This window comes from Botrytis byssoidea (genome assembly GCF_014898295.1).
Source record: "Botrytis byssoidea strain MUCL 94 chromosome Unknown BBYS_015, whole genome shotgun sequence".
In the NCBI taxonomy this organism is placed as follows: Eukaryota; Fungi; Ascomycota; class Leotiomycetes; order Helotiales; family Sclerotiniaceae; genus Botrytis; species Botrytis byssoidea.
Window position 1 is genome coordinate 904339 of NW_024065856.1, and position 25870 is coordinate 930208.

The 25870-nt window shown below is 43.4% G+C and overlaps 9 protein-coding genes across 9 annotated transcripts; 4 read left to right on the top strand and 5 right to left on the bottom strand.

The window, feature by feature from the left end:
- Window positions 1-268: 268 nt before the first annotated feature.
- On the bottom strand, window positions 269-1843 carry EAE97_007749 (uncharacterized protein; the record flags this gene model as incomplete). Its single annotated transcript, XM_038878263.1, has 1 exon — window positions 269-1843. The coding sequence occupies one exon, from the start codon at window positions 1841-1843 to the stop codon at window positions 269-271; it is 1575 nt and encodes a 524-aa protein (XP_038731101.1).
- A 253-nt stretch (window positions 1844-2096) lies between these two features.
- Window positions 2097-3242, bottom strand: EAE97_007750 (uncharacterized protein; the record flags this gene model as incomplete). Its single annotated transcript, XM_038878264.1, has 4 exons — window positions 2097-2600; window positions 2669-2735; window positions 2797-2952; window positions 3139-3242. The coding sequence occupies 4 exons, from the start codon at window positions 3240-3242 to the stop codon at window positions 2508-2510; spliced, it is 420 nt and encodes a 139-aa protein (XP_038731102.1). The 3' UTR covers window positions 2097-2507.
- Window positions 3243-4088: 846 nt separating this feature from the next.
- On the bottom strand, window positions 4089-5690 carry EAE97_007751 (uncharacterized protein; the record flags this gene model as incomplete). The annotated part of the gene is made up of 4 exons (XM_038878265.1): window positions 5425-5690; window positions 4867-5265; window positions 4274-4820; window positions 4089-4222 (listed from the first exon to the last, which is right to left on the bottom strand). The coding sequence occupies exons 1-4, from the start codon at window positions 5569-5571 to the stop codon at window positions 4089-4091; spliced, it is 1227 nt and encodes a 408-aa protein (XP_038731103.1). The 5' UTR covers window positions 5572-5690.
- Window positions 5691-6002: 312 nt separating this feature from the next.
- On the top strand, window positions 6003-8025 carry EAE97_007752 (uncharacterized protein; the record flags this gene model as incomplete). The annotated part of the gene is made up of 4 exons (XM_038878266.1): window positions 6003-6123; window positions 6511-6728; window positions 6781-7209; window positions 7264-8025. 4 exons carry the CDS (start codon window positions 6003-6005, stop codon window positions 8023-8025), a joined length of 1530 nt encoding a protein of 509 aa, XP_038731104.1.
- An 855-nt stretch (window positions 8026-8880) lies between these two features.
- EAE97_007753 (uncharacterized protein) lies at window positions 8881-10771 on the top strand (the record flags this gene model as incomplete). The annotated part of the gene is made up of 4 exons (XM_038878267.1): window positions 8881-9042; window positions 9096-9296; window positions 9370-10627; window positions 10686-10771. 4 exons carry the CDS (start codon window positions 8881-8883, stop codon window positions 10769-10771), a joined length of 1707 nt encoding a protein of 568 aa, XP_038731105.1.
- A 1120-nt stretch (window positions 10772-11891) lies between these two features.
- Window positions 11892-13280, top strand: EAE97_007754 (uncharacterized protein; the record flags this gene model as incomplete). The annotated part of the gene is made up of 2 exons (XM_038878268.1): window positions 11892-12142; window positions 12203-13280. Exons 1-2 carry the CDS (start codon window positions 12090-12092, stop codon window positions 13278-13280), a joined length of 1131 nt encoding a protein of 376 aa, XP_038731106.1. The 5' UTR covers window positions 11892-12089.
- A 2237-nt stretch (window positions 13281-15517) lies between these two features.
- EAE97_007755 (uncharacterized protein) lies at window positions 15518-18899 on the bottom strand (the record flags this gene model as incomplete). Its single annotated transcript, XM_038878269.1, is given in 5 exon segments — window positions 15518-17185; window positions 17203-17553; window positions 17568-18278; window positions 18334-18549; window positions 18606-18899. The coding sequence occupies 5 exon segments, from the start codon at window positions 18828-18830 to the stop codon at window positions 15518-15520; spliced, it is 3171 nt and encodes a 1056-aa protein (XP_038731107.1). The 5' UTR covers window positions 18831-18899.
- A 1228-nt stretch (window positions 18900-20127) lies between these two features.
- Window positions 20128-21215, bottom strand: EAE97_007756 (uncharacterized protein; the record flags this gene model as incomplete). Its single annotated transcript, XM_038878270.1, has 3 exons — window positions 20128-21012; window positions 21091-21162; window positions 21213-21215. The coding sequence occupies 3 exons, from the start codon at window positions 21213-21215 to the stop codon at window positions 20128-20130; spliced, it is 960 nt and encodes a 319-aa protein (XP_038731108.1).
- A 1882-nt stretch (window positions 21216-23097) lies between these two features.
- On the top strand, window positions 23098-24765 carry EAE97_007757 (uncharacterized protein; the record flags this gene model as incomplete). The annotated part of the gene is made up of 3 exons (XM_038878271.1): window positions 23098-24037; window positions 24092-24352; window positions 24449-24765. The coding sequence occupies 3 exons, from the start codon at window positions 23098-23100 to the stop codon at window positions 24763-24765; spliced, it is 1518 nt and encodes a 505-aa protein (XP_038731109.1).
- Between the last annotated feature and the right edge of the window lie 1105 nt (window positions 24766-25870).

Sequence of the window (25870 nt, forward strand, 5' to 3'; positions counted from 1 at the left end):
GTTCCCTACCCACTGCATGCATGTTTGGAAGATTTTTAGCAAGAGATCTGACACTTCAGATGCCTTCGGCGAGAGTTGATATCAAGCGAATCCACATCATTCTAGAAAGATATTTCATTTGACACAAACGTGTAAGGACTTCCCCAGTATTAGAATCCCATCATGGAATAGTTTCCAGTTCCCTATGGATCTCGATTTGGATATATCATACATACATACATACATTCTTCCCCCTTCCCCCCTTCTCCCCTTTTCACAAAAGTCCCATTTAATCCCAATACCTAATTGCGCCATCCAAACCCGCCGTAGCAACCTTCGAGCTCTCTTGAGGACTCCACTCCACACAAGTAACAGCCTCTTTACTCGCCTGGAACTTATGGTACATCTTACACTGTTTCCAATCCCAGAAACAAACATATCCACCGCTATCTCCCGAAGCAAGGAACTGCCCATCAGGACTACATGCTACATCAATAGCATAACCCGCATTGTTGTGTCCCTTGAAAACTTTCTTTCGATTTTGACGGAACTTGTCTGTAGCTCCATATACGAAGATATTATTATCGGACGATTGATAGGCCACCCATTTTTTAGATGGATGTAGAGATGCACGTGTCATGGAGTACATGTGTGGTTCAGCAATAAATTTGATAGGGACTGGAATATTGTAATCCCAAGCGCGTAACGATTTGTCATCAGATGTGGTGATGAAGCGTCGGTTTTCATCCACAAATGTAATAGTATTGACAGCTGCAAGATGGTGATCATATTCTTGTACGAGTTCGCGAGTACGGGTATCGAATTGTACAATCTTTTTGTCTGCCATACCGGCAAGGAATTCATTGCTGTGTTCGGGATCGGGGTTGAAACGAATGACGTGAGGAGTTTTGCCAGTTGTGAACCGATTTATACATTGACCTGTTTCCGTGTCCCATAATTTCATCATGCGGTCGTAGGAGCCAGAGATGAATTGTGTACCAGTTGCATTGAATGCAACATCTGTTAAAGCTTTCGTGTGGCCTGAATATGTTCGTAATAGCTCTCTTGAATGATGAGCATCCCAAATTTTGACTGTCGTATCGGCACTCCCTGAAAGAAGTAGATGCCCAGATTCGGGGAAGAATCGTATTCCAACGACAGGTTTTGTATGTCCCTTCCAAGTGTGTATCATCTTCTTCGGCACATAGTTCTTGAAACTTCCAGCCTCCTTCTTCAGATCTACATCCAGATCCAGCGGAACATGCATGTATGTTCGTCCCTGATAATCATACTGTTCGCTTCCTTCGAAAGTCGTTGTCTCCTCGCCCAATTCTTCGACCTCTTGACGTCTCGCTAAAGCTTGCGGCGGTGCAGCAATAACAGTTCCGCTCTCTATTACATCCTCCTCCTCTTCAATTTCTTCGTATTCTTCGTCGCTTCGTAATGGTTCACCTTCGTTAACCTCCTCATATTCTTCCCTCTTATATTTTGCCCAAGGTCCAACATACGCGTTATCACCTTCTGCTATACTTGAATCCCCCTTCTTCTGTCTTTTACTTCGTATCCTAGCTGCTTCTTCCTTGGCTTCCGCACCTGAAAGATGATTCCCTCTTCGTTCCACCGCTCGATATTGATCTCGAAACGTATGTTCACTAATATAGGTCTCTTCTGCATGCCCAGTAAGTACATTTTTGCGCTTAAGTGAATTTTTCTCGTCTTTGAAAGGATTCGCAGGACCCTGTGTTGCGCGGGCCAAATTATCGGCGCTGTATTGAACCACGGCATGTTCTGGACCTTCTGCATTTCGAGCTATGAGGGCATTTTGAGGTGCCATATTGGGCGGGTATGCGCCAAGGTCCGCCATTTTGAAAGCTTCAAGCTGAATTGATGGGAAAAACAGAATCGAGAGCGAATATTTCTAGATAATTATTGTTGTCTTTCTCGTCTCACAAAGTTAAACCTGTGTACAAGGCGCGAGACTATTTTCGCGATAGAACGACGAGGCTGACAGCACAAGCACGTGATCATGCAAATGATACAAGGCGCAAGCTTTGCTCTATCGATTTGAAGAAGAATCATTCACATTGGTTGAAATTTATCACTTCTGTGACATTGAATAGTTTTCAAAAATGCTAATGAAAGCAAGATCTTTGATATTTGATAATCGCAAAATGACAAGATTCATTCATATCAAAAAAAACATGCCGTTTCTAGCATGTTAGGTATCTATCTACATGAAACTTCTGTACGAAGTCCACTCATTATAGAATTCTCCCCGTTTTCCTGCCAGGCTCGAAACCAATGGAAAGAGCACTACCATTACATCTAAACTACCGCCATTCATCCATTCATTCAGCCATACCATTCGTAGTTAACATATCGTAGAGATCATGGCACATATAAAACCTGCCACCCGTTTTTCGTAGTCTCCTAGTTCCGTCTCGTCGAGCAAGCTCTGCCCTTGACCGTCGAACCTGTAGCTGTACCTATGCCTCCACTTTATACCGGTCGCCAATGTTGTTCTTAAGTCAATGCGACTCGTCCCGGATCAAGGCAACGATCATAGAGTAGAGGTAGAAGAAGAACATGATAAGATGGAAACCGAGCTTGATGAAGGATTCCTATCGAGGGAGCAATGTTAGTGAGAGCTCAAAAATACGATGGGATATGGAACCAAGCATCAACTTACTTTCTTGTGGACATTGAGCTTTCTGAAAATTTCAGTAGCATCGAGAAGATGTGCGTTATCGAGAATCCTAATCATCTGTTAGCGAATGTCCAAAATCTTTATATTCTAACACTGCAGCAGGAACCTACTTCTTGACATTGAATGCCACAAGTGGCAGATTGAGAACGAGCGCAACCCAGTACCCGTTGATAAGGAATAAGAGGGTCAAGAACCCATGAACCGCTGCCTCAGGGATAATGTACGTGTTCAAACGGTTGCAAAGATCGATAGGGTTGATGTAGTCACTGTGCCATTCGATGTTAGCATGATTTCGTAGTATGATGAAGCTTGAGCTGTTCCCTCCCAGTAGCAAAAGATTGATATACATGCTTATCGCATGTGGTAGAGGCCAAGTCTCTATTACTCTGCCCACCTATCCGAACCCTCCGCAATCCTGGATTGAAGAGGTACCCAATTGAAATCAAACTTACCACTCGAGATCACTGTACATAATAGTGAAGAATACTTGTAGGAACAGATTGACGGCATTGATAAGCACCGCCAATAGGTACAACCATGCCTCTCCTGACATCATCTTGGGCAACCTATGGGAATCGCGTCGAATACGCGATTAAAAAGCCTTTGGTATATTTTCTCAAGTTGCAATATCTGCGATGAAGGTCTCCGAATATATATTCGAGTCAAGATGTTGCTTCTGGGAGCTCGGATGGTTGCGTGCGTGTTGTTCGTTGTCTGTTCTCTGAAGGGATTTTTTTGAGTATGGGTAGTTCAAGTTTAAGCTCTAAAGGTGGGGAAATCCTCTAAAATCGGCACCGTGTTAATTGCACCTTGGTGAGAGAAGAATCTAGATGATGATGGCAGAATTATTTTTTATGCAGTACCACAGCGGTTCGATTTTCCTGGAAGCTTATAGTAAGTGGGAAAGATTCGGATGATGATCTACAAGCGGCGAATGACGAAGCTTTTGGAGACTTAGAAAGTTTGTTAGTATTGTGTTGATAGATCAAGATCAAGGATTTGTTCCCTTCTAATAGGATAAGAGGTGATATTTCATTCGCTTATGCATGTATAAATTGTGCATATTTGTCAGGGGCATGAACGATCGGTAAGTAGGTAGGTAGGTACCTCGTAGGTAAAGTGCAATAGATACACTCGAGTAAAACTTAAGAGCCGTACTGTGAAGGCTTTGAGTATTGTGTTGGAAAGTTGTATTCGGATTTACTTCTAATCACCTCCTGATTTATTAGTCTTTAGAGGCCATCATATTTTGGGGGTGATTTGTGGTTCGACCTGGGAAATGCCATTTCCTATTCACACGGGATTTACGGGGTCACACAATTTACCCCCCTTCCCCTCGTTGCCCTCAATATGGCCCTGGTGTCTATTGGCTTGGCTAGAATCTATCTATACTAATTGTTTCTCAAGCTGCCACTTCCTTCGTCTCCCCGTTAGTCTCCTCGGCAACGACTGGCATTGGTATGGGTCCACCAGGAGAGTCAGGTAGTCTTCCTGTCAATATTTCACAACCATCATCTGTGATCAAAAGAGTATGCTCTGTTAGATGTTAGTAAACGATCACAGTTAATGAAGTCCAAAATTACATACCAAATTGGGCAGTTTTCTTTCCATCTTGAGTGACACTAGTCCAGTTATCTGGCCAAGTCTTATCCTTGTGTGTTCCTAATGCAATCATGGGCTCGATTGTGAAGCACATTCCAGGTTTTGCTGCACCTACAGCCTTATTCTTCGCATAATGAGGAATATTTGGTGCGCAATGAAACAAGCTGTTGATTCCATGACCACAATATGCCTTGATGACGCTACAATTTGACTCCTTGGCGCGCTTTTCTATAACATTTCCAAAATCTCTGAATAGTACTCCAGGCTTAACGATTTTGATGGCTAGATCCAAACACTCTCGTGCAGCTTCCACCACTCGCACTGTGTCAGGGTCCGCTTTTGCTTTATCACCAATATAATATGTTTCGTTGAGATCGCCGTGAAAGCCTCCGTGATAGAGTGTAACATCGATGTTCAGAATATCTCCATCTTTCAAAACTCGCCTATCTGGAATACCATGGCAAATGACTTCGTTGACGGATGTGCAGACGGACTTTGGAAAATCGCAGTAGTTGAGAGGAGAAGGATACGACTAGGCTGATCAGTAAATTCAATCTATCTCACGACAAGGTACTCACGTTTCTCTCCAAGCAAGCTTTGTGTACGATCTCGTCGATGTAGTCGGTAGTAACTCCAGGTTTAGCGGCTGCGGCTGCGATATCCAAAACTTCTCTACCCAATCGACAAACCTTTCTCATGCCTTCCTGCTGTTCCTTGTTCAAGATCTCAATTTTGTTTCTTTGACTAGTTCTTTCGCTGCGTGGAACGCCATCTCTCCAGTAATCGGGGTGCTGAATAGTTTTTGGTACTTCTCGATGGTCGGATAATGGGTAAACAGGTCGTAACGATCCGGTAAATGGAAAGGTAGGAAATGGATTGAATAGTCCGGTAGCTGGATCGGGTTTAGAGACAACTTTTGGGGTAAAGATATTACTGAGGAAATTACTCTGTGACTTGTGGACTTTCTTATGTTCACTCTGTAATCATTGTTAGCATTGCGCTGGGTTGAATAATTGACTTCTCCAAAACTTCCTCAGAGGGGCAGTCAAAGTGGACGACATCTGATGCTCCGCCAATTTCCCGAGAGGTCCAATATGCTTTGGATGATGGACTAGACAGGATTGAAGTGTACATACCCAACTCTTCTTAAAACAATCTTGCGAACAGAAAAAGCTATCTTTCGTGCCAAGCTTCAAACATGTTGGACACTGTAACGAGCCAGCTTCATTCTCGCAATCAACGCCTATGCATTTTCTGGGAGATGCCGAATCTTCTGATGCCATGGTGAAGGAGATCTGCAAGAAACTTATAATACGGGAATCTACAGACTTTCCGAGAGACCTTGATGGTTAAACAGCTTTGTTATAACCTAGTGTGTAGTAGGACAAGGCGAAATTTCTGGTAAATTTCTGTCAGCCGTGTTCCCAAAAAGTGTTCTAGAAAGGGCGTAGAGGCAAGTAACCAATTAAATTAACAGTTTGTGCTAAGGCGGTGTCTTGCTTAGGCTTAGCGTTCACAATGTTCCATAAAATCGTACGATCACGTGAAATGAGGGGTGATTTTAGTGAAATGATTTCTAAAATTCTAAAGTCTTACCAAACAGACCCTTCGCAAATGAAATTACCGGACCGGAGTACTATATATTTTCAAGATGTCATAGATAGAATTCTCAACAATTTGCCTCAATCTGTTTGAGTTGACATTTCAATCGAAAATGTCAGAACAATCTTCAAGACAAAAGACTGTTATTATTGGGGCTGGTCCAGTCGGAGCTTTAGCAGCTCTATATGCAGCTCAACGAGGCGATGATGTAGAAATATATGAACTCCGAAGTGGTACGTTTTGATCCTATCATTCTTTTGCCTGAATAGTTTGCAATGCACAGGAACTATCCAATGGAAGTCACAGAGAGTCTCTATATGATATAAAACATACTCAGTGAAAGTTCACTCTCACTCCGGCACAGAGACTTTGATTCTGAAATTCTTTTTCCTTCATGTAGATGAGTCATGTGAGGGTATCGCCACAAATCTTCCAGAGAGAAACTTCTATGTGGGTGGTATTGCGGAAGGCCAGAACAAGTTCAGTTCGGTATATTGTATCCTTTTCCGGTTCTCTATAGATGTGTACATCAGTGGAGAACAGAATCCTTTCATCATTGCTACGTTGGCTTGTGAACTTATTGGTCAATCTTATAATCTCCCCCGTTAACAAATTCCTAGATCTTCGGGATCCTTCCACAACACCTCTCAATTTTACAAAATCTATCAATCTCGCTCTATCAGAGCGGGGAATCAATGCCATAAGACAATCTGGGCGCACAGCACTTCTTGATAGCATCATGAAAGAGGCGATACCGATGGGAGGTAGGATGATTCACGGCGAAACGGCTGATAAGGAGCTTTACGAACAATCACAAGACTATGATATCCATGGAAGAGTATTAATATCTATGACTACAGTAGTAACCTCATCACTAATCCGATTCCTAGTCAATATACGCCGTGGACAGAGGGGATCTCAATAAAAGATTACTTGATGAGCTCGAGTCTCTTCCTAATGTCAAATTCAAGTTCAACCACAAACTAACCGGAGCTGATTTCAAAAACAAAAAGGCATGGTTTGAAGTTCACGGTGGAAAATCACTTCAATGGTCCGTCGAAATTAGAGATCAAGAAGTTGAAGTGGATTTTGATTTCCTCATTGGAGCTGATGGGGCTCATTCAGCTACACGTTATCACTTAATGAAATATCTCCGAATGGATTATCAACAAGAGTATATCGACACTTTGTGGTGTGAGTTCACAATAGATGCTCAAGAGCAAATTGGGGAGGATCCAGCGTCTCGATTCAAAATATCTCCACATCACTTACATATCTGGCCCGGTAAAGATTTCATGTTCATCGCAATCCCTAGCACGGTATGTGGGCCCTATTCTTCTTTTTCCTCTTGATTATTCTCTTACATGAATTAGGATGGCTCATTTACCTGTACTCTCTTCATGCCATCGAAACCGTTCAATGAGCTCGAAACCGATCCTAAAGATGTCCCGGCTTTCTTCGACGAGCATTTCCCAGGTGTCACAAAACTAATCGACCATGCTTCTCTAATATCATCATTCAAAAATAACCCACATCTTCCACTCATAAGCATAAAATGCAAACCCTACCACTTCCAAGATTCAGTAGTCATCCTCGGTGATGCCGCTCACGCCATGGTTCCATTTTACGGACAAGGAATGAACGCGGGTCTGGAAGATGTCCGTGTTCTCTATTCCGTTTTCGATGATGAGAGGCGCAATTTCCCCCTTCTCAGCACCGAAGCCTGTCGCTCTGTTGCTTTGAGCGTTTACTCCGAAATCCGTAAAGCCGATGCACACGCTATCAACGATCTAGCCTTCGAAAATTACTTTGAAATGCGCGCAGCCGTTATCTCACCGGTCTACAAATTCCGCAAATGGTTAGAAGAAACATTGAGTGTATACGTACCTCGTCTTGGATGGCAAACCAAGTACTCTCGTGTTAGTTTTAGCAACGAGCGATATTCCGAGATTATAAAGAAGAGCCAGAAACAAGGCAAATTAATCATAGTTGGTTTGGTGAGTGTAATGACTTCACCGATCGTAATTGGAGGATTATTGGCATATTATAGATGGAGAAGAACTCATCCTCCCACGAGGGGATTCATGAAACATGTAGCGAGGCTGGGAGCGTTGTTAGGATGGAAGACTGCTTGAGGAATTATATGCGTTGGTTCATATATTTATGATTTTATTTATAGACATTTTCCACTTCTTGTATTATAGCGATAGAGAGCGAGTTATAGATTACCAGTAGAGACGAGTATATACCATTTGTAGAAATATATCTTGAATTCTCACGAGTGTAGCTTTCGAAAAGGAAATTACATTCTCCTACTGAATGGATCTCCTATGCAATATATAGCACCTTACGTTCTGCGATATTTAATTGCATAATATCATGAATATATGCCCTCAAACTATGAACAACTTCGGGGTTTCCATCTTCGCTCCTTGTTTCTTGAACAGGTCAGACATCCATCCAAATCCCGTTGTTTAAGGTTAGTCTCCCGAATACAAGTTGATGCTCGCTGGTGGAACATACGAAGGTCCGAGAGAAGGGTGCCCAGATGACTTGAGATATTCACAATAACGTCATGTACCTTGTTGGCACCGTCTCTCATAGAATCTAGAAATACGACGAGTGTACTTGGTCGTGATTCGACTTCGCTTATGTAACCCACACGGAATGTGGTTGAACTTCGGTTGATTCGCTGGATTAATTTCCGGCATTGTTGTTCAAATAATCGAATGTTATTTTAAACCATCGACTTCGTACGCGTCTCATTATATTTGCTGTGATTGTTAAGAGGCGGTTGGTGAAGTATCAATTATCGAGATTGTTCTCGAGTATATATCTTATACCGGATTGCTAACTTTGTATCAATTCGAAGGAGCACAATGTGTTACCCATCAAGGTAATTGTAATTGTCAACACTTTGTAAGTTTCACAGCTTCAACGCGTCGCCTTCGCGACATTCTTTTGCTTCGAAACTTCACTAAACATTCAACATGGTAAACCAAACAATGTCATCTCTTGGGAACAGCTCTGGCCTCATTGGCGATATATGGCCTCCCAATAAGGTCATGGCGCTTATTGCCACGATTCTCGCCATCACGATCACAGCCTGGGTAGTAAGATTCATTCAATATAGAAAATCGTACAAGGAATATGTAATAAATAACAATGTCTCCTCCAATTCCACACGTGCTGACCAACTCAATAGGCATCTGGGATACCTTGCCCGCCTTTCAGTACTTTACTGGGCACATTGAAATCCATGGGCGATCAATATGCTCACGCACCAATGACTGCACATCCTCATGGTATTATGACCATGATATACGACAAATATAACTTAAAGGACATGTTTATCCTGGACAATTGGCCATTCTTTCGTTGGAGACAAATTATTATTTGTGATCCGGTACGTTTATTTCTTGCATCATACTTCACGAGAGAGCAGCGATAGGTATCGTAACACAACTGACGTTGGAAAGAATCTCGCTGCACAATGCACGCAAAACCACTCACTGCCAAAGTCAGTTGTCACTGGGCAATATGTTGGCCATATCACCGGAAAGAGAAGTATTCTACTTACGGAAGGTTTGGAATGGAAGAAGAACCGGGCATTATTCAATCAAGGGTTTGCTCTTGCTCATCTCACAACACTTATGCCAAGTCTTGTCGACGAGGTAGAAATATTTCGCGATGTTTTGGGCAAACTTGCCGACTCGGGAGAGGTCCATCCAATTGAAGAAGCAGCTGCATTTTTGACTATTGATATAATGGGTCATGTTGTTCTAGACATTAGTTTGAATTCTCAAACAATGAAGAGTGAACTGGTCGAATATTTTCGAAATTCTATTTCCTGGACGCCAAAGATTGTTGCGACAAATCCATTGGTAAATCTAAACCCATTAGGTCCGATTATGCGAAAGTATTATGAATGGAAAATGGACGGCTATCTTAACAAAGTCTTGGATACTCGATTCGCAGAGAAGGAAGGGAGTGCCACGAAAAGTAAGAAAAAGCCTGTTATTGATACTGCTCTCGACGAATATATTCTTCAACAAGAGGAAGACAATGTCGCACTGGGTGATCGAGGATTGGATCAAACTTTCAAGCAAGTATCAATCGATCAAATGAAAACGTTTCTATTCGCTGGCCACGACACTACTTCGAGTACTATTGCCTACACGTATCATCTCCTAGGTAAAAATCCTAAATGCTTAGCCAAAGCGCGAGATGAATTGGATAGGGTATTTGGAACGGATACTTCGAGAACTGGAGATTTGATCAAAGAAAACCCGAGTATAGTAAATCAGTTACCATACGTATTTAGCTGTATTAAGGAAACTCTTCGGAGGTATCCACCTGCAGACACAGCGCGACATGGAGATGATCTCGTGCTTGAATATGAAGGTCGGCAATACCCCACTAAGGATTTCATGGTAATGGTTTGTGTTCATACCATACATCATCGAGATGATCTCTTCCCTTCCCCCTACGAATTCATTCCTGAACGATTCATGCCTGCACCGGACAACTTTCAAGAAATTCCAAAGAACGCTTGGCGACCATTTGAAAGGGGATTCCGAGATTGTATAGGACAAGAACTTGCTCTTCTTGAAATGAAGATTGTTATGGCTATGACTTTGAGAGAATTCGATATCAAGTCCGACTACGAGACTTGGGATCGAAAACTTGGTAGGAAAGAACCTGGTGGTATTCTCAATGGTACACGTGGAATGTTCGGTGAGAGGATTTCTTCTGCAAGATCAGAGTGGTGTCAGTGACGCTAACGAAACTTTAGGAGATCGTGCTTATCAAGAACTAATTGCAAGTGCTAAACCATCTGATGGGATGCCAGCGAGGATCGAAAGAAGAACGCATAATTAATTGGTATATTATGATTTGCAAGATCCGATGAATATTATATCGCATAATTTCTTGCGATTGAAATGAAGATTGGATAACAAAAATTGAAGATGGGAGTGTCACATCACGACTATTCTTGCCAATATACAGAAAACCCTCTCCTGTTCTAATTACGAGCCCCTCGCAAATTTTTGATTGGGCGAGAGCTCATCTTAGCAACACGTTTAAGAATATGCAGAGGCAGTTTACCAAAATATTCTTTAGATCCTTACTATTTATTCATCAGTGTGGTGCTGTGATAAAATCGGTATTGATGTTCCAGACCCATGAACCTTTACTGAAGATCTTGTTGGGGTGTTCCGACCGCGCTAGATCCCTGCTAAAACCCCCCTTGTCTCAACTTCGTCTCAAGTCTTGGCTTCCGACGGAGACTAAAAATAAGATAAGCGATCTCGGAATGCAAGGGTTTTGGAATACAGGGGTCTCGGAGATTTTCAATCAATTTTAATTTAAAAGACTTAAGCTTACGATCTATCTGGTAGCTTGTTTCCCCAGATTTCATTGAGTGGACCGTATGTTTTGCAGAACTGCCAAATTAAGTGACCCACCCGAAATGTTCCGACAAGGGGTCCGACACGGGGTAAGGTTACATTCTATGGTAAGCTTATGGTAGAGGCACAAGACGTTTGAGATGGTGAAAAGTGAGACTTGAAGTGGCTTCATCTGATGTCTGGAATGATTCAGAAATGATAATATCATTCGGTCCCTTGATGCAAAGGGTGGTAAGTAATCTCGCAAAAATTGAGTGAGGTGAAAAAGACTAGGGTTTCTCACAATTTTAAGTTCAAGTCAATGATGTCAGCTAGGTTCTGTCATCTGAAGTTTGTATCAGCCCCAGCATTTTCGTCCTATCTCCTGGATCGCCTTACTAGCTTCAACGGTATAGACGATGTTCAAGCAATAAACTTAACCGCCGCATAGTATGATCTCCTACCAGCATGCAAAGTTTGCAATGGTCCTCAGACGATTAATTAATCGTCCCTTGGAGTTGAATCTCATTCTCGTCATGTATAAGTACAAGATGTTTATCCTTCGATAATTTTTTTTTCATCATCATCTATTCAATCCTCCTCTCAATCTACAGTTTGGCTGTCTTTTCATTCATTTAGTTCTGTGAACTACTGCGTTCTTTGCTATAATATTATCTAAACTTTCATTAAATACATCCTTAAAATTAGGCCGGTCCAATCTTTAGTTTTTAAACAGCCATCCTTCATATTACCTTTCTTCAAAACCAATACCTATCTATCACATCGATATCAAACCCAATCAAATCAACATGTTTTCAAAGACCATCTTCACTTCTTTGCTAGTGGCTTTGGCCGAAGCTCGGTATGTCTACTTATATACAAGTGCTCAAGTTGTGCACACATCCTAACTTTCCAATCTTAGTTTCGGTCAAGAACAAGGAAACGGTGCAATTGCTGCCATTACCGCTCTCAGTGATTTCGGAACCTCGGGTGCAGCTGCAAGCCTCGGAGGAGGCTCCATTCAATTCCTCCTCGCGGCTGCCAACCCCTGCGCAAAACTCACCCAAGCCGATACCATCGTTGCACAACTTGGCAACGACCCCGCTGTTATTTCCGCAGCGCGCGGTCTCGTAGCTGCCGAACAAAATTTTAATCCTTTTGTCGTTTCCGTTCCAAACATCTGTTCTGACCCAACTTTGCCTACTACAGCTGCTCTTCGCGGTGTTGTTCCTTTGATCGATCCAGCTGTGGGAGGAAGCGCAACCGAAAATGCAAATAGTGCAACGAGTACCACAACTCCATTTACGGCAGATGGTCTTAGTGTTGCGGATGTAATGGTTGCGCAGGGGTTCTCAAATTTCACAACTACCGATGCCGCGGGAAATAAGGGAACTCCATCTGGATCTTCCGCTGCGGGTGGAAGTGTGTCGACTTCGAATTCCACTGCTAGTGCTGCTTCTTCGGGTATTTCGAGTGTGGCTGTGGCAGCTGTCGCTGCAGTTTCTTCAAGTGCAGTTGCTTGCGGAGGTACTACTCTTGTCACTGTCACTATGGCCGCAGCAGCCACTCCCGCCGCTTTCTCATCCTCCTCATCCTCCTCTGCCGCCTTAACCAACTCCACATCCTCAAGCTCCCAAGCCTCCTCCATCACCGGCCTCGACTTCGGTCTCTGCGTCCCCACTATCAAATTCGAAGCCGGTCTCAACGGTCGCAAAGACACCGAATTCACATTCCAAGCCATCGACCCCTTAGTCAACAAGGGTCAGCAAGAAGCACTTAATCCTAATATCATCACCAATCGCATCTGCGATCAATTGGCTAATGTGTGCAATGCGAATGCGACGGCGAAGACGGCATGTGCGGATGCGAAGACGAAAATTAGTGCGTTGGGTACAAGGGATGTGACAACCGCGGATGCGTGGAATACGGCTCTGGGCTTTGCGGGCGCGAATACGAATCCCGATAATGCGCCTCAGGCGGGGTTGGTGGGTCATACTTAGAGGGGCTTGGGGGGTCGATTTGGGGATGGATTTGGGGTTGGGGTGGGATAGGAGATGATTGGATTGGGATTGGGATTGGGAGAGATTTTGTGAGATGGGATTGGATGAGATATTCAAAGAAGTATAAGAATACGAATATCTGTATAATTACGGAGTTGATATATGATCATGTCTACCAAACTATGTTTTTCTCACCTACACTACAAGTCACAGCTGACTTGGAAAGTCGTTCCGTTTTTATTTTGTGTAGTGAATGTCCAACTTCGTTTCATCTCTTGAGTTTCTCGATCAAGTGGTTGTTTCTTACATATGGAGATTTTGTTTGTGATGTTTGTGATGTTGTTGGTGATGTTGTTGGTGATGTTGTTTGCTTGATTTTGTGCTGGGAGATGATCGGGGTAGATGATCCATCGGAACACAAGTGTTCGGGGACATTAATTGCAGGTAGTGCCTGATAAAATTTCAAAGTATCTTTGCGATGGGAATTCTCAACGCGATTCTGCCTTTCTCTTCTTTCATTTTTAAGGAGATCGTTCATGATTTCACCTGAGGTTGACCTTGGAGTATTGCATTTAGTATCATAACTCTCGGGTCTAATTAGATGTGGTGTTGAGATTAGCTGTTATTTGTATAGTGTACTTTTGTTCAGTTGTTGTGTTTTTGTGATGCTGAATTAGAATTGTTCTTTGCAAAAGTGTGTATACAATCACGAGCAATTGTCTGGTGCTTTTTTGGGGGCTTGCTGGGATTGGGATCTAATCGGCTAGTTTGAGTTTGAGTGGGCATGGGAGGGTTGATATCATATCTATACAATCTCGTTAATGCGAGTATCCCAAGGGCCGTAGAGAGCCTCGCTTGTAAGATTGATATCTATGTATGTTTTTGTAATGTTTCAGTAGAATTCCCAACAGTAAACTGTGTGTGTTTGAGTGAAGTGAAGATAGTTCGTATCTCAAGCTGAACATTTGATTTGTTTTCGAGGTGACTTGAAGTTACCCAGCATGTCGGGAAGGATGTAATGAGATCATTGAATATTCTCAATACTATTGTATGCTAAAGATATTTTTTTAATTACGGCAAATTACTCTCATGTTTCTCAGATTCTATAGTCAGAGGGTAGGCTGTTTAGGAGGAGAGTAAATTCTGGTTAATTTAGGATAGATTTCATAAAGGGAGCAGACTCTATAGGAGGAGGTAGGTTATATAAACATATTACTATTTTTCCTTCGTATCCTTTAGGTTTTCTTTCTGATTTCTATTGATTATAGGTTAGCTTCTATGATTTTAAGGTAGACTCTACAGTTGATAGGCTTTAATCTGAGAGGTGTGAGAGAAAAATAATATCGATATCAGCGGCATAAGATTAATTTAATAAAGATGCGGGCAGGAGAGCAATTTGTTGTTGTCGTTATCATTTCTTCTTTGTCCTTGAAATTGAAATCAGAAAAGTAGGGAACGCTCCGAACTTCCCGAGAAAATTTTCCCTAGCCAAATTATGAAATGAATGCGGTAATAGTATCAGAAAGTGAGCTATTGCAATGGCCAATAGGTCCACGAACAAGTGTGCCGTATATATGGAGATCTCGGTGGGAATAAAGTTCCTTTGATAGATGTAGCAGTTTTGTATTAACAGCTCATTCATGATAATCGTTTGATGTCGGTAAGCAAGTGCATGCATGGCATTACATGGCGGTGTTATAATTGGTATTCTTCGTATTTTAGATACCCTCCACTTCAGTAATGCGTATTGAATCTTTGAAATATATTTTAATAATGATTATTGAATTGAATAGTTTTCAATACTTTGAGAACATGGAATATTAGCAATGGATTTCTGAGATATAGAAATTCTTATATTTTTAGCTTTAATCTAAGATTTCCGCTTTAAGATACGCAATTTTCATATTTTGATACATCCTCAGTGTTACCCCTTTCGGAAATACTCTCGGGTATAGTTATTATCAACTATAATATATACTATAGTATATATTCTAATTGTAATAAAATCAGTCATTACATTACTATCGTATACTGATACTATACTACTATATACTTTCAGATATCCCGAGCTCAAGGATTAGAAAATACGCGCTTTGGGTGGCGAAAAAGATTTATGAAGAGTTTACTATTCATCATGAATAATGGCCTCTGACCTGAGCATTTATTATATAAATTTTTTTTCCCTATACAACTATATTACAGTTTTATCTTCAACACTAAACAGCTCACCTTTCCTGCTAGTCTCCACTAATACAAGCCTTCAGAATGCTTTGCACGTCAGAATCGCTCTTTACAAAAGCCTTCCCGAATTGAGCCAAGTCATCATCCGATAAACTTCTTCGTGCAGCGGCCGCCTCGCCTAGAACCTCCTCCTCGTTTTTGGATGTCTTTCCTAGGCCTCCAAGGAGAAGACCCATGATTGAGAAAGGAGCAGATGAAGGATCTTCCACGATGTCGTAGGCAGTGAGAGCCGCATTACCAACATCTCCGACTAAAGTAGCAATTCGAGCTACATTAGCAATTCCATCAAAAAGCGCCCCTCCACCTTCTCCAATAATAGGTACCACCATGAGGACTATACCCAGAATCTCGAGGATCAGATTTTTTTTGTCCTCTTCCTCTACTTCTGCACCGATGTCCTTGATGTTATTCATCGAGTCAACAGCATTTTGGAGCATGAATACTGGTGTGCTGAATGCTGTTGTAATATCCGAATCATTTGCCTCGCTAATTCCAAGCGCAAGCTCGAAATACAGACCCATAGCTACATCTGCCAAGGCAGTAATGTTGGGCATAGCTGCTTCTATAACTGTCTTAGGGTTTGTAACGACGATATTAGAGGCTGCAATTGGAACGTTGGTCTTCCGATGCGTAACATCAACACAGGACTTGCCTCCACCGCTTCCTCCAGGACCAATCGCCCGTGGAATGTTCTGTAATGTCCCCTGTACAATGACACAATCCGTTGGTCCTTCCCAGTCTCCAAAAGCAATCCAGTCTCTCTCAATGCCTAGCTGGCTTGCGACCGCTGCATAAAATCCGTCAGAATCAACCAGTGTATACTCAAGATTCCAACTTTCTGAGGCGCCGTTTAGTGAACTGATCTCAGTACATGGAACTGTGGTAGTCCCCCTACCGCCTGCAATCCATCTGCAATCAAAGAAGGCGTTGCCGTTACCAGTTCCAACATCCATAAAGTCACTGAGAGCAGGACCAACGCTGTCCTTGACCCACTGGACGTAGTAACCGAACTTATCGTCAAATCCTTGAACGGATGTGTTGTACTCGTCCTGTAGGTCGTCAAGTGTCTCAAGCAGAATCCCCAGCGTCCATCGACTCCAACACTGAGATGGAATTGACTGGGAGGCTGTAGCGGAAAGTAGGTCATCGAGCGTCGTGGGCTGGGAACTAGCATCACAGTATATCATGTTGAGGGGGTCAGATGTGTCGTAGTAAGAATCATCAGGGGCATTGTAGTCTGGGCCGTAGCCATACTGATCCATATTATCGGCATCAACACAAACTTCGACGAGACAGTGGCCACGGTCACACGCAAAGCCACACAGTCCAAAATCGTCTCCATCTACCGAGATGGCATTGGCAGTTTCGTTTGGTTGAGCAAGATCCAGGATTCCAGTATCCTCACATTCACACAAAGCAATAGGACAGAAACCGTGGGCGCACGTAAAGGTGCAGATATCATTCCAGTCCCCGATTCCCGATCCTCCAGTACAGGCACTTGGCGTAAATGGTGACACCGCAGGCGGAGTGATAACAACCTCGACAGTTGAGCAATGTTCTGTGGGACAATAGCCAAGACCACACGCAAAGCCGCAAAGTCCCCCAAAGGAATCATCTCCAACTGGGTGTCCTATAACCCCAGTCCATTCTGGGAGCGTTGGTTGCTTTCCAAATGCCGAACACATGCCCCTCGTGGGCAATAGCCATGTCCACAGGCATAGTTACACAGCATTTCAAATTCCCCATATCCAGTTCCATTGACGCATATAGTGTCACTCAACGATGGAACTTGGACGGAAACAGAATTGTCTGACCATGCACTTTCAACAAATGCATTAAAATTATTGTACCCATTAGCACAGATTGTTGCAATCTCTCTCGAGCCAGAAAAGGTTACCACCGTCTGGCCGCCACGGCTAATTTGAAGATCTACTATGCCGCTGAGACCATTGAAGTCGGCATACCCCATGTATAACCCGGCACCGCCTTCCGGCTCGTGATAAAGAGTAATTCCACTGGTCATACCGCCGATCTTAAAATGAACACATTGTCACCTTCGGCAAGAAGAGCGGTGAAGAAAACAGCATCTTGGAGCATCTTTGCTGGCGGAAACTCCATCTGCAGCTGCGAAGCCGTGTTGACTGTGGTATTGTCTTGGAAGCAATCAGCTGCTGGAGACAGTCTATGCCAGACGACAACACCTTCTTTGGTTATAGTAGAGACGTTGTTCTTGTACATATCGATCGCAAAGGGCAAAATATCACGCCAGCCATCATGTTGAAGCGCATAGTTGAAAGGCGCTTCACCAATATCGAAAGCTGCCATAGCATTGTCGCGCAAGGGTCCTATGTGGTGTGACTCGCCGTAGTCATTCCATGAGATGATTTCAACGAATTCAGGCTGCCACCACATCGCTTGGATCCAGCGATCGGCCCAGATATGATCTCCTCGCCAAAGCCAATTTTTGTCATAGCCAGGGAGATTGGTATAGAACCACGGCGAGACCGGCATCATATACGGCTTGCCGCCGAGATACTGATCATAAGAAGCATCACCATACATCATTATATCATTCCCACCCCAAGGCCAAGCATCCCAGCTGAATAAACCGTCAGCAACCCCATTAGCTTGCTCCATAGCCACCTTGGCTCCTAGAGAACTCCAATCAGGCATAAAGAAAACAACCCGTCTGCTGTTTGATTTCAACCCAGTCTTCTGCATTTGCTGGCCCCTCGAAAGTCGACACAAAGGGCAGGCCTTTATGCCTGAAATAGGCACCATGAGAGCTGTAGATTGAGATATAAGAAATCACCTGGTCCATAGGCCATGCACCATTGCCGGCGTAGTCGAACGAGAAAAAGAGGTTGAATCCCGCACTGTCGGCGGCTGCAAATGCAGCAGAAACCCCAGCACTATTAACTGGGTCACCATAGGCCATATTGAGAGCAAAAGCATCAATGTGTGCTGCTTGGGCCAGCGAAATATCATCACTCCAGTCCGCAGCCGTGTAATTTTGGGAGTTTGTCACCTGAATATCGATCTGTTAAACAGTTCCTTGAAATAGCTTAGCATGGACGTTCTTACCATGAAATGGGCGAAAGCAGCTTTGCCCTGGGCTTGGGTAGCCCATTGTAGGGCAATTGTTACAGGCAATAGGTATTTCATATTGGACAGATGGGGAGGTGAGGCAGAACCAAGGCAAAATGAGCGAAAGAAGTTGGTGTTGATGATGGAAAAGAAAGTGTAGAATAAGCAGACGACAGTACCCTTTAAATAACTACTTACAAGCGAGACATGAGACACCTTCATCAAAAGAAACTGCTTTTAAGCAGGCCACTGGCGATATCTTGCCGCTGAGGCTCCGCTCAGATTTTGAGAAGGGCTCTCACTTAGGATGTTATCTCCAGACCTTACATGTTCCACTTTTTGAGGGAAAAAGTTGACCCAGGATGAAAATCTTCACGTGGGAGTGTTTCTGTACAATTTATTGTGTTGATTGCATCTTGATTCTCAATTCGCAGAGAGAGATTGCCTCACAGGAAACCCCGAAAAGCTATGCGGCGCAGATAGCTCCACCAGGCCCACTTGTTAGCCAAGAGAAGATCAGGGTCCGTTCGGTTCGGATGCGGGTGGAAAGACTACTCTGTTATCCCTGCTTTCAAGTGCACGAAGCGGCACAAAGGTCCCTTGCAGAAATCTAGGCGATAAGCTTAAAGTGAACAAGGTTATATAGAGAAGTGGATCCAGTAGTGGGTTCAGTTAGCAGACATACGGATCCTGCAAGTCAATGAGGAAGCCACATCGGATTGAGCCATTGCAAGGGATCGCAATATTTCAAGGTAGATGGACCGTAGATAATGAGACAATCTTCACATATTACTGCAGCGGGTAGCTACTGGGGCTAAGACTAGCAAGGGGGCTCATCCGAAGTGACCCCCAACATAGAGAAAAGTCTCGATCTTTCTGGCCCCCAAAGGACATCTGTGATTGATTAATGAAAGGATTCACACCACAGAACGAGGAATTGCAGCGAAAAAATTTCTTCTGTGAACGATCACCGAGCGGCTAATTGCAAAATACGCTGTTCTCGCTTCAATCGCACTATCGGCACAATAACCTTCGCAATCTTTCCTTTTGTGGTGGAGATATCTACTAGAAAGCCCAAAATGTCAGCGAATGCACTTTCCAACTCTGAGTGGAAATTTGAAGTCGAATCTTTATTAGCTCGCTGCTTTTTTAGTAGGGGAATCTCGCATGGAAAAGTTCTAATCATGGCTTATTCAAAAAAAGAGTTCTAGATCCTGGGAACTCTAACAGTATCAGGTCTCCCTCTTCTAAGTAGTAAGTACAAGTGAACAAGATTTGTCTTGAGTTATACGTTCCATATACATGGATACTGTCAATGCGAGCCAACGAGCTTAGACGCACAAAACGCGAAGATATGACTATTATACTATCTATATACACAAATGGTAATGTATCAAATGAAGAAGCAGTGCCTGAAACAATAAGAAAATATGCTACAAATAATCCCAAGGTAACTTAGCAATCCAAAGGTGACCTGAGTTCCTTACAACACTTCCAGGAAAAGGACTTTAGGCTCAATCTAGCACACAGGGCGGTTAATCTGACCTTTTGCGGAAGTCCACAAAGTAAGAGTAGTCCTGTGGGAAACTGAAGATGGTTGATAATCTGGTCCCTTCGAGCCATCAATAGGCTTGGCGCCGTAGTTGTCTACCCAGTCTTTGAACCTTGACAAAGTCCCTTTCTTCACCCCATTTGCCTCAAGCCCTTTCTTGATCAACGACTTGTTTCTTGGGTCGTTGAAGGTAGCCATCACATCAACTACGGTAATGGTCTTGTCCGCGTCAGAGTCCTCGCTCAAATTAGGAACATCCTTGTATGTAATTGTTGTTGGCTTATTAGACTGATCCGCTGGGAGTTTGAATCCAGCGGCGATGTCCATTCCTAACCATTTGGCCTGACTGAAATCAAGACTACGCTCATGAGCAATTTTATCGGCTAGTTTTTCCATTTGCGACATCGTGTCAGACACAACAGAGTCGCCCGGAAATTTTTCGCGGGCATCAGTGACCACACCCATAAGATTTTCAAGCATCTGATTATAGGACGTTTTAATCTTGCTTGTCGCAGTATTTGTAGCAATGCCGACCTTGACTGTTCCACCAAATCCAGCCTTTGATAGTGCCACTGCTGTACCGTCCAGGTCTTCGGTGTTCAGCTGAACTTGACATGTTCCCGGGGGTTTATAAGCAATGCGATCCATAAATTCTTGGAAGTTCAGTTGTCCGTCCGCAAGCGATCCTTTGTTGGCCACTTTTATGTTGTTTATCTGGTTTCTTGCCTTGAGAATAGGAAGGATTTTGGTCTGTTCAGCTCCATACAGTTTCCAGGCAAGATTGTAGGCATAGTAGAACCAAATCCTTTCATGTCCATGAGTTCCATCATTGCTCGCTGCCTGTGTCGCTCCCTGTGTAGCCAGAACAGCTAGCCATAATGCTAGTCAGTGGAAACGGAGTAACATTGTGATTATAATCAGAAGGTATACTATTTCCGAGGCAGACGATGGCTTTTGGCGAGGATGATAGAGCGGGGTCAATTGTATTTGCTTTAGTTCAACCTAGAAGATCGTTAGGAAAGTTCCATGAGTAAAATGATATGTATCTGCACCATGAAAGAACGATTCGTTCGGACTTTCTAGCTGAAGCTTGGATGCCAACTTACCAATTTCTCATGAACAGTGTACGTGCCAATTCAAAGAGCCCCGGTGTAGTCTTAGAGTGCTGGCAACTGCGGATGTAGATGGCATCTATACGTTTTCCTCAAAATTGGAGCTTGACCAAGATCGAAGGGGGGCCATGTCTCCAAACGCCGAATGCGGTATGCTCCGGTGTAGTCTGGCGATGGTGAAGGCGCATTTCACCACCCTGGCGATGAGTAAAGCCCACATAATGTAGTGATTATACAGGTGGACTTCAAGATGTTCAAGATCTGACATTCGTTAGGGCCGGGTAAGGTATGTTCTGCAAGTATTTAGATTGAGTTCATTATGGACCCTGGAAAACAGTAATCAGCGGATCCACAGTTCCACTCCAGCCGGGGCGTAGAAATTAGAGGTAAGATTAAGCATCGGGCCGAGATAAGCGAGGTACTCAAGAACAATTAAGCTTTCAGGGTACTTTCAACTTTAATTTACCGGTGCAATGGTTCAAATTACATGTCTTTCGCAGAGCACTGCATTAGTGTCATCAGCCTATGGAGCTTAATTTTTTCTCTTCAAAGGGTTTTACAGCGATTATTGGCTGGTAAGCATATCGCCTCCCTCATTTGGCTTAGTTCAATGGTTGAAGAGATTCTGAGTTCTGTTTTCACAGTTCCTACACTCCACTCCGTCAACGGAAATTGCAGATGAAGAAACAAAGGCTGCGGCGCAGCTTGTACACAGCTCCATATTCTCCAGATACCGAGGTATATGCAAGCGCTCCCGCTTCGGCGATGACTTCTTCATCAGTCTTGTCTCAACGCAAGACTACTCATATATTTGCTTCGATAGTACTGATTATATCGCCAACTTAATCACGTTGTCTAGGCATCATGGATTGATCTGGCCTTGGATTTCCATACGTCAAATAGGATCGGGCATACAATCAAACCTACGTGGGTTTTGATTATGTTTAGCTCTCCTCATCTGCACTCCTGGAGGGACTCAGCGCTCATCTTCGTATCACCCATGGCATTACCCCCGTAAACACAACGGCATTATACTAGACTTGCTTATGGGTAATGGTATACTGCTGACTATGCACTCGTCCTAGGACGACTGCCAATACCACTGTTTTAGTACATTAGCTGGTCCAATTTAGTCAATTGCTCGTTTTATGGCTTCATATCCCAACATTTCTAATCTCCAGAGTGATTTGAAGGCCGACGTGACCACGTCATGGGGCGAGCTTGATGGCACAATCGACTTGCATTGGAAACAGTTTCTTAGAGCTGGAAATTAAAGTGAATGTGGCTTGCAACAGCTTCGCGAACAAATACCAGGGTGCCATTCTGACTAGATTCCAAAGGGATTCGCACCGTCCAGTAGGCGATAGAAGCCATTTTCTCTTCACTGAGTGATTGGGGAATGTACCTGCCAAATCTGGAGGGTAAGCGCTCAAACTAGGTACCAAAAAACGTGACACCCATTGTCTGTTCTTTTGCACTCGCTACATATGAAAATACCATGCGAGCATGCTAGCATAAAATTGGGTTAAGTGGGGTGACCCTGATTACGGTGTGTCCTATTCAGTCTCACCGCTTTCGAAGTCAAGGATTTACTTTCATGGGCAGAATGATTCGATTGATGGCAAAACCAAGGCGGCGAGAGAAAAATTACGGCATTTAGGTACCTCCGTGAAGCAAGACATTCAATATCGTACGCTAGCAGGGATTTGGCCAATCAAGACATCAATACAAAAGAGTGCCTGTCACAACGAAGGAAATGTTCAAATGTTCATCTTCCTTCTTCTACATCCAACTATATCCCTAAAGTTGTCAATTATACTTCAAAATGAGTTCCGAAAAGTCAGATTCTCTTTCAGGCTTCTCAGACCTGGATGAAGATTTTTATTTCCCTTCGCACGATCCTAGAGCTTCGTCTTCAGAACAAGATTATGTAGACGCTATGCGAGGGGAATTCGTTCCAAAGAATCTTCGTCACGAGAAAATGATTTTTTGCATAGTTCATGGGTTGCGTTATAACATAGCATTCGCCGAGTCTGCGCCAATGAAGGAAATCTGTGCTAAGAGTACCAACAAGATCTTCGCCCGCGCCAGGAATGCTCGCTTAATCATGAGCGATAAGGTTCCGCTTATGAGAGATGACGAGGAAAAGCCTTACTGTATTTGGCATCCACAGGTAGCAAGCGTTGATACGTATCGTGAGTTGGTCCAGAAGTATCCTGATATGAAGTATCATGTTGGCCGAGCGTGTGCTGTTGGGGGTTATAGCGACTTGTATCGCGAACTAGACTTGCTCCCGGACATTTCTATTGCTGAGGAAGCAAGAGACAACTTGACAGTTGTCGGCTCGAAGGAGATATTCGATCTCATCATGTGCCAACCGACCCACTATGCCGCCATGGATGATTATACGCGGTCGGTGAACTGGAAAGCTCCACGCAGAGTAATAGGTTTAAATGGCGACACAGCAGTACTCTCGTCTTTACGTGCGACGGTTGAATTCACGGAAGAATGCTCGAGAACTCGTTCGTATTACTTCAACATTACGGAGGATCATTGCATCAGCGAGACCTCTTCTGGTCAAACCCACAGTCTTCCTCTAGCTCCTGAGCACGTGTCTCTGCTCTACAATCCGCTTCCGCTCCATCTTCCGACCATGAACAAGGATACTTTGATTCTTCATGCTGCTTATGAAGGTAACATCGATCGATACGCACGTCTACGACGTCCTGTCATGATCCCACAAGAAACCGAGGCCATAGTCCGTGGTATTTATCACCACACAGCTTTTGCACGATAGTGTCATCATCAACCAAATGTAGCCCATAGCCCTCATCTTTATGACGTCAGAGCGGCCGTTCTAGCCCGCTTCATTATGGTGAACGATTTATCGCGTATTACGGATCGAAGCACTGCCACCACAGATACTATCACAGGCGCAGAATATTGGCCTGAGCCATTTTTGATATGGTGGCCGCTTATTCCGCTAGAGTTGACACTCCGTGAGCTAGTGCGCCGACGTCCGAACATGCTGCGCCAGGTCGCCATGGCATGTATAGCTGCAGACTATTTTCAGCTGTGGAGTGAGCTTAGACCAGAGCCGGATCCAATACTTTGGGAATAAGCAACCAGCATGGGAACTGTAAACAGATGTCAGAACTACTATTCTGAAGATCTAGAACGCCGAGCAGCCGAGAAGAATATCAATCTGCTTGCGTACGCTCCAGAACGCGATGATGGCCTTGAGTGTACAAGACGAGACAAGGAGCCAACTGAGATCTTTCTGTCACCGTATATTCGTGCTGACGAGGACTTCTTGAGAGATTGGATGACTTATCGTAGCATCTACCCTGGATCCCAGGTGAATGCGGCGCGATGGGACTTATGCATTGCAGTGAGTGATGATCTTAGAGAACAAGTACGGAATGAGAATACCGATGATAGCCTGGATGAAAACTGCGGTTGGCCATATTCAATCTGGAATGTGTGGGGTTAATTAACAACTCACTTTACCATGTCAACGTGTTTTCAATGTTTTGCATTCATCAAAGTGGAGCAAATGCCGGATCGTTTCAAGGGAACAAGATAGACAACTCGAAAGCGAGGAATTCAAATTTGAGAATTAATTCAATATAACTTCTCCTCGCGTCTGGCTAATAGTTGACTTTAGCGGCGTCCTTAATTTTCAGGAAAGATGTCTGGGGAGAATGGATAAAGATAGAAGCCAACTATAGAGACTCATAACTAAATTTTAAGGAATGGATCTTTGTAAAGTGACTGTAAAATCAGAAAGTCTACATTTTTTTGTACCAAGCAATTTGAAGGAAATCGTGTGTATAATAGTAAATACCTTATATCCAGTCAGAATCTCGTTGCATGTTGATAGGAATGGAAGATTGATATATCCGTTCCATCTTCTCAGATATATAATAAACCATAATCTATCCTATCTAGCACCTAAATCCTAACATTTGATGACAGGTTCCGGCAGAAACAGGGCTACTAGAGTGGTGCACAACACACACTAGATACAGATTATTTTCGGAACTTGCGAGAAAGCCATAACACCGACGTTCCTGTGAAAGGTAGACCATCAGCGTCATGCATTTTGTACTTTAGATTAATTTGCTAGGTTATGTAGGAATGCACAGTCTCACTTGTTTAGTTGGGATCGTAGAGTAGAGTGGGCTTTTGGGACTGGATATCTAGGGGAGGTGGAAAGTAGTGAAGAAAAGAGAGAAGAAGATGAGTAAGAGAGGAAGGGGGGGGGATAAAGAAGTCAAGTTCTCGGATAACGTGTGTGACTCACATCAAAAGAAAGAAACGATCTATGGTGTATCAGACGAGATTGTTGTAGGCAATAGTGTACTATAGTGAAACTATGACGCGTATTAATGACAATGAAGGAATAGGCTAGTGGAATGCATGTAATATTGACTATGTAGATTGTATTAAGGCAAATATCTAACTACGAAGTGGAAGTGATATACACAGCACCTAAGTGCACGTGCCACAACTTCCAACACGTATTAGTAGGTATATTGATATGACAACTAGTACGTTTAAAAATGGAGTTATATCACTCTCATTTTATATACCTA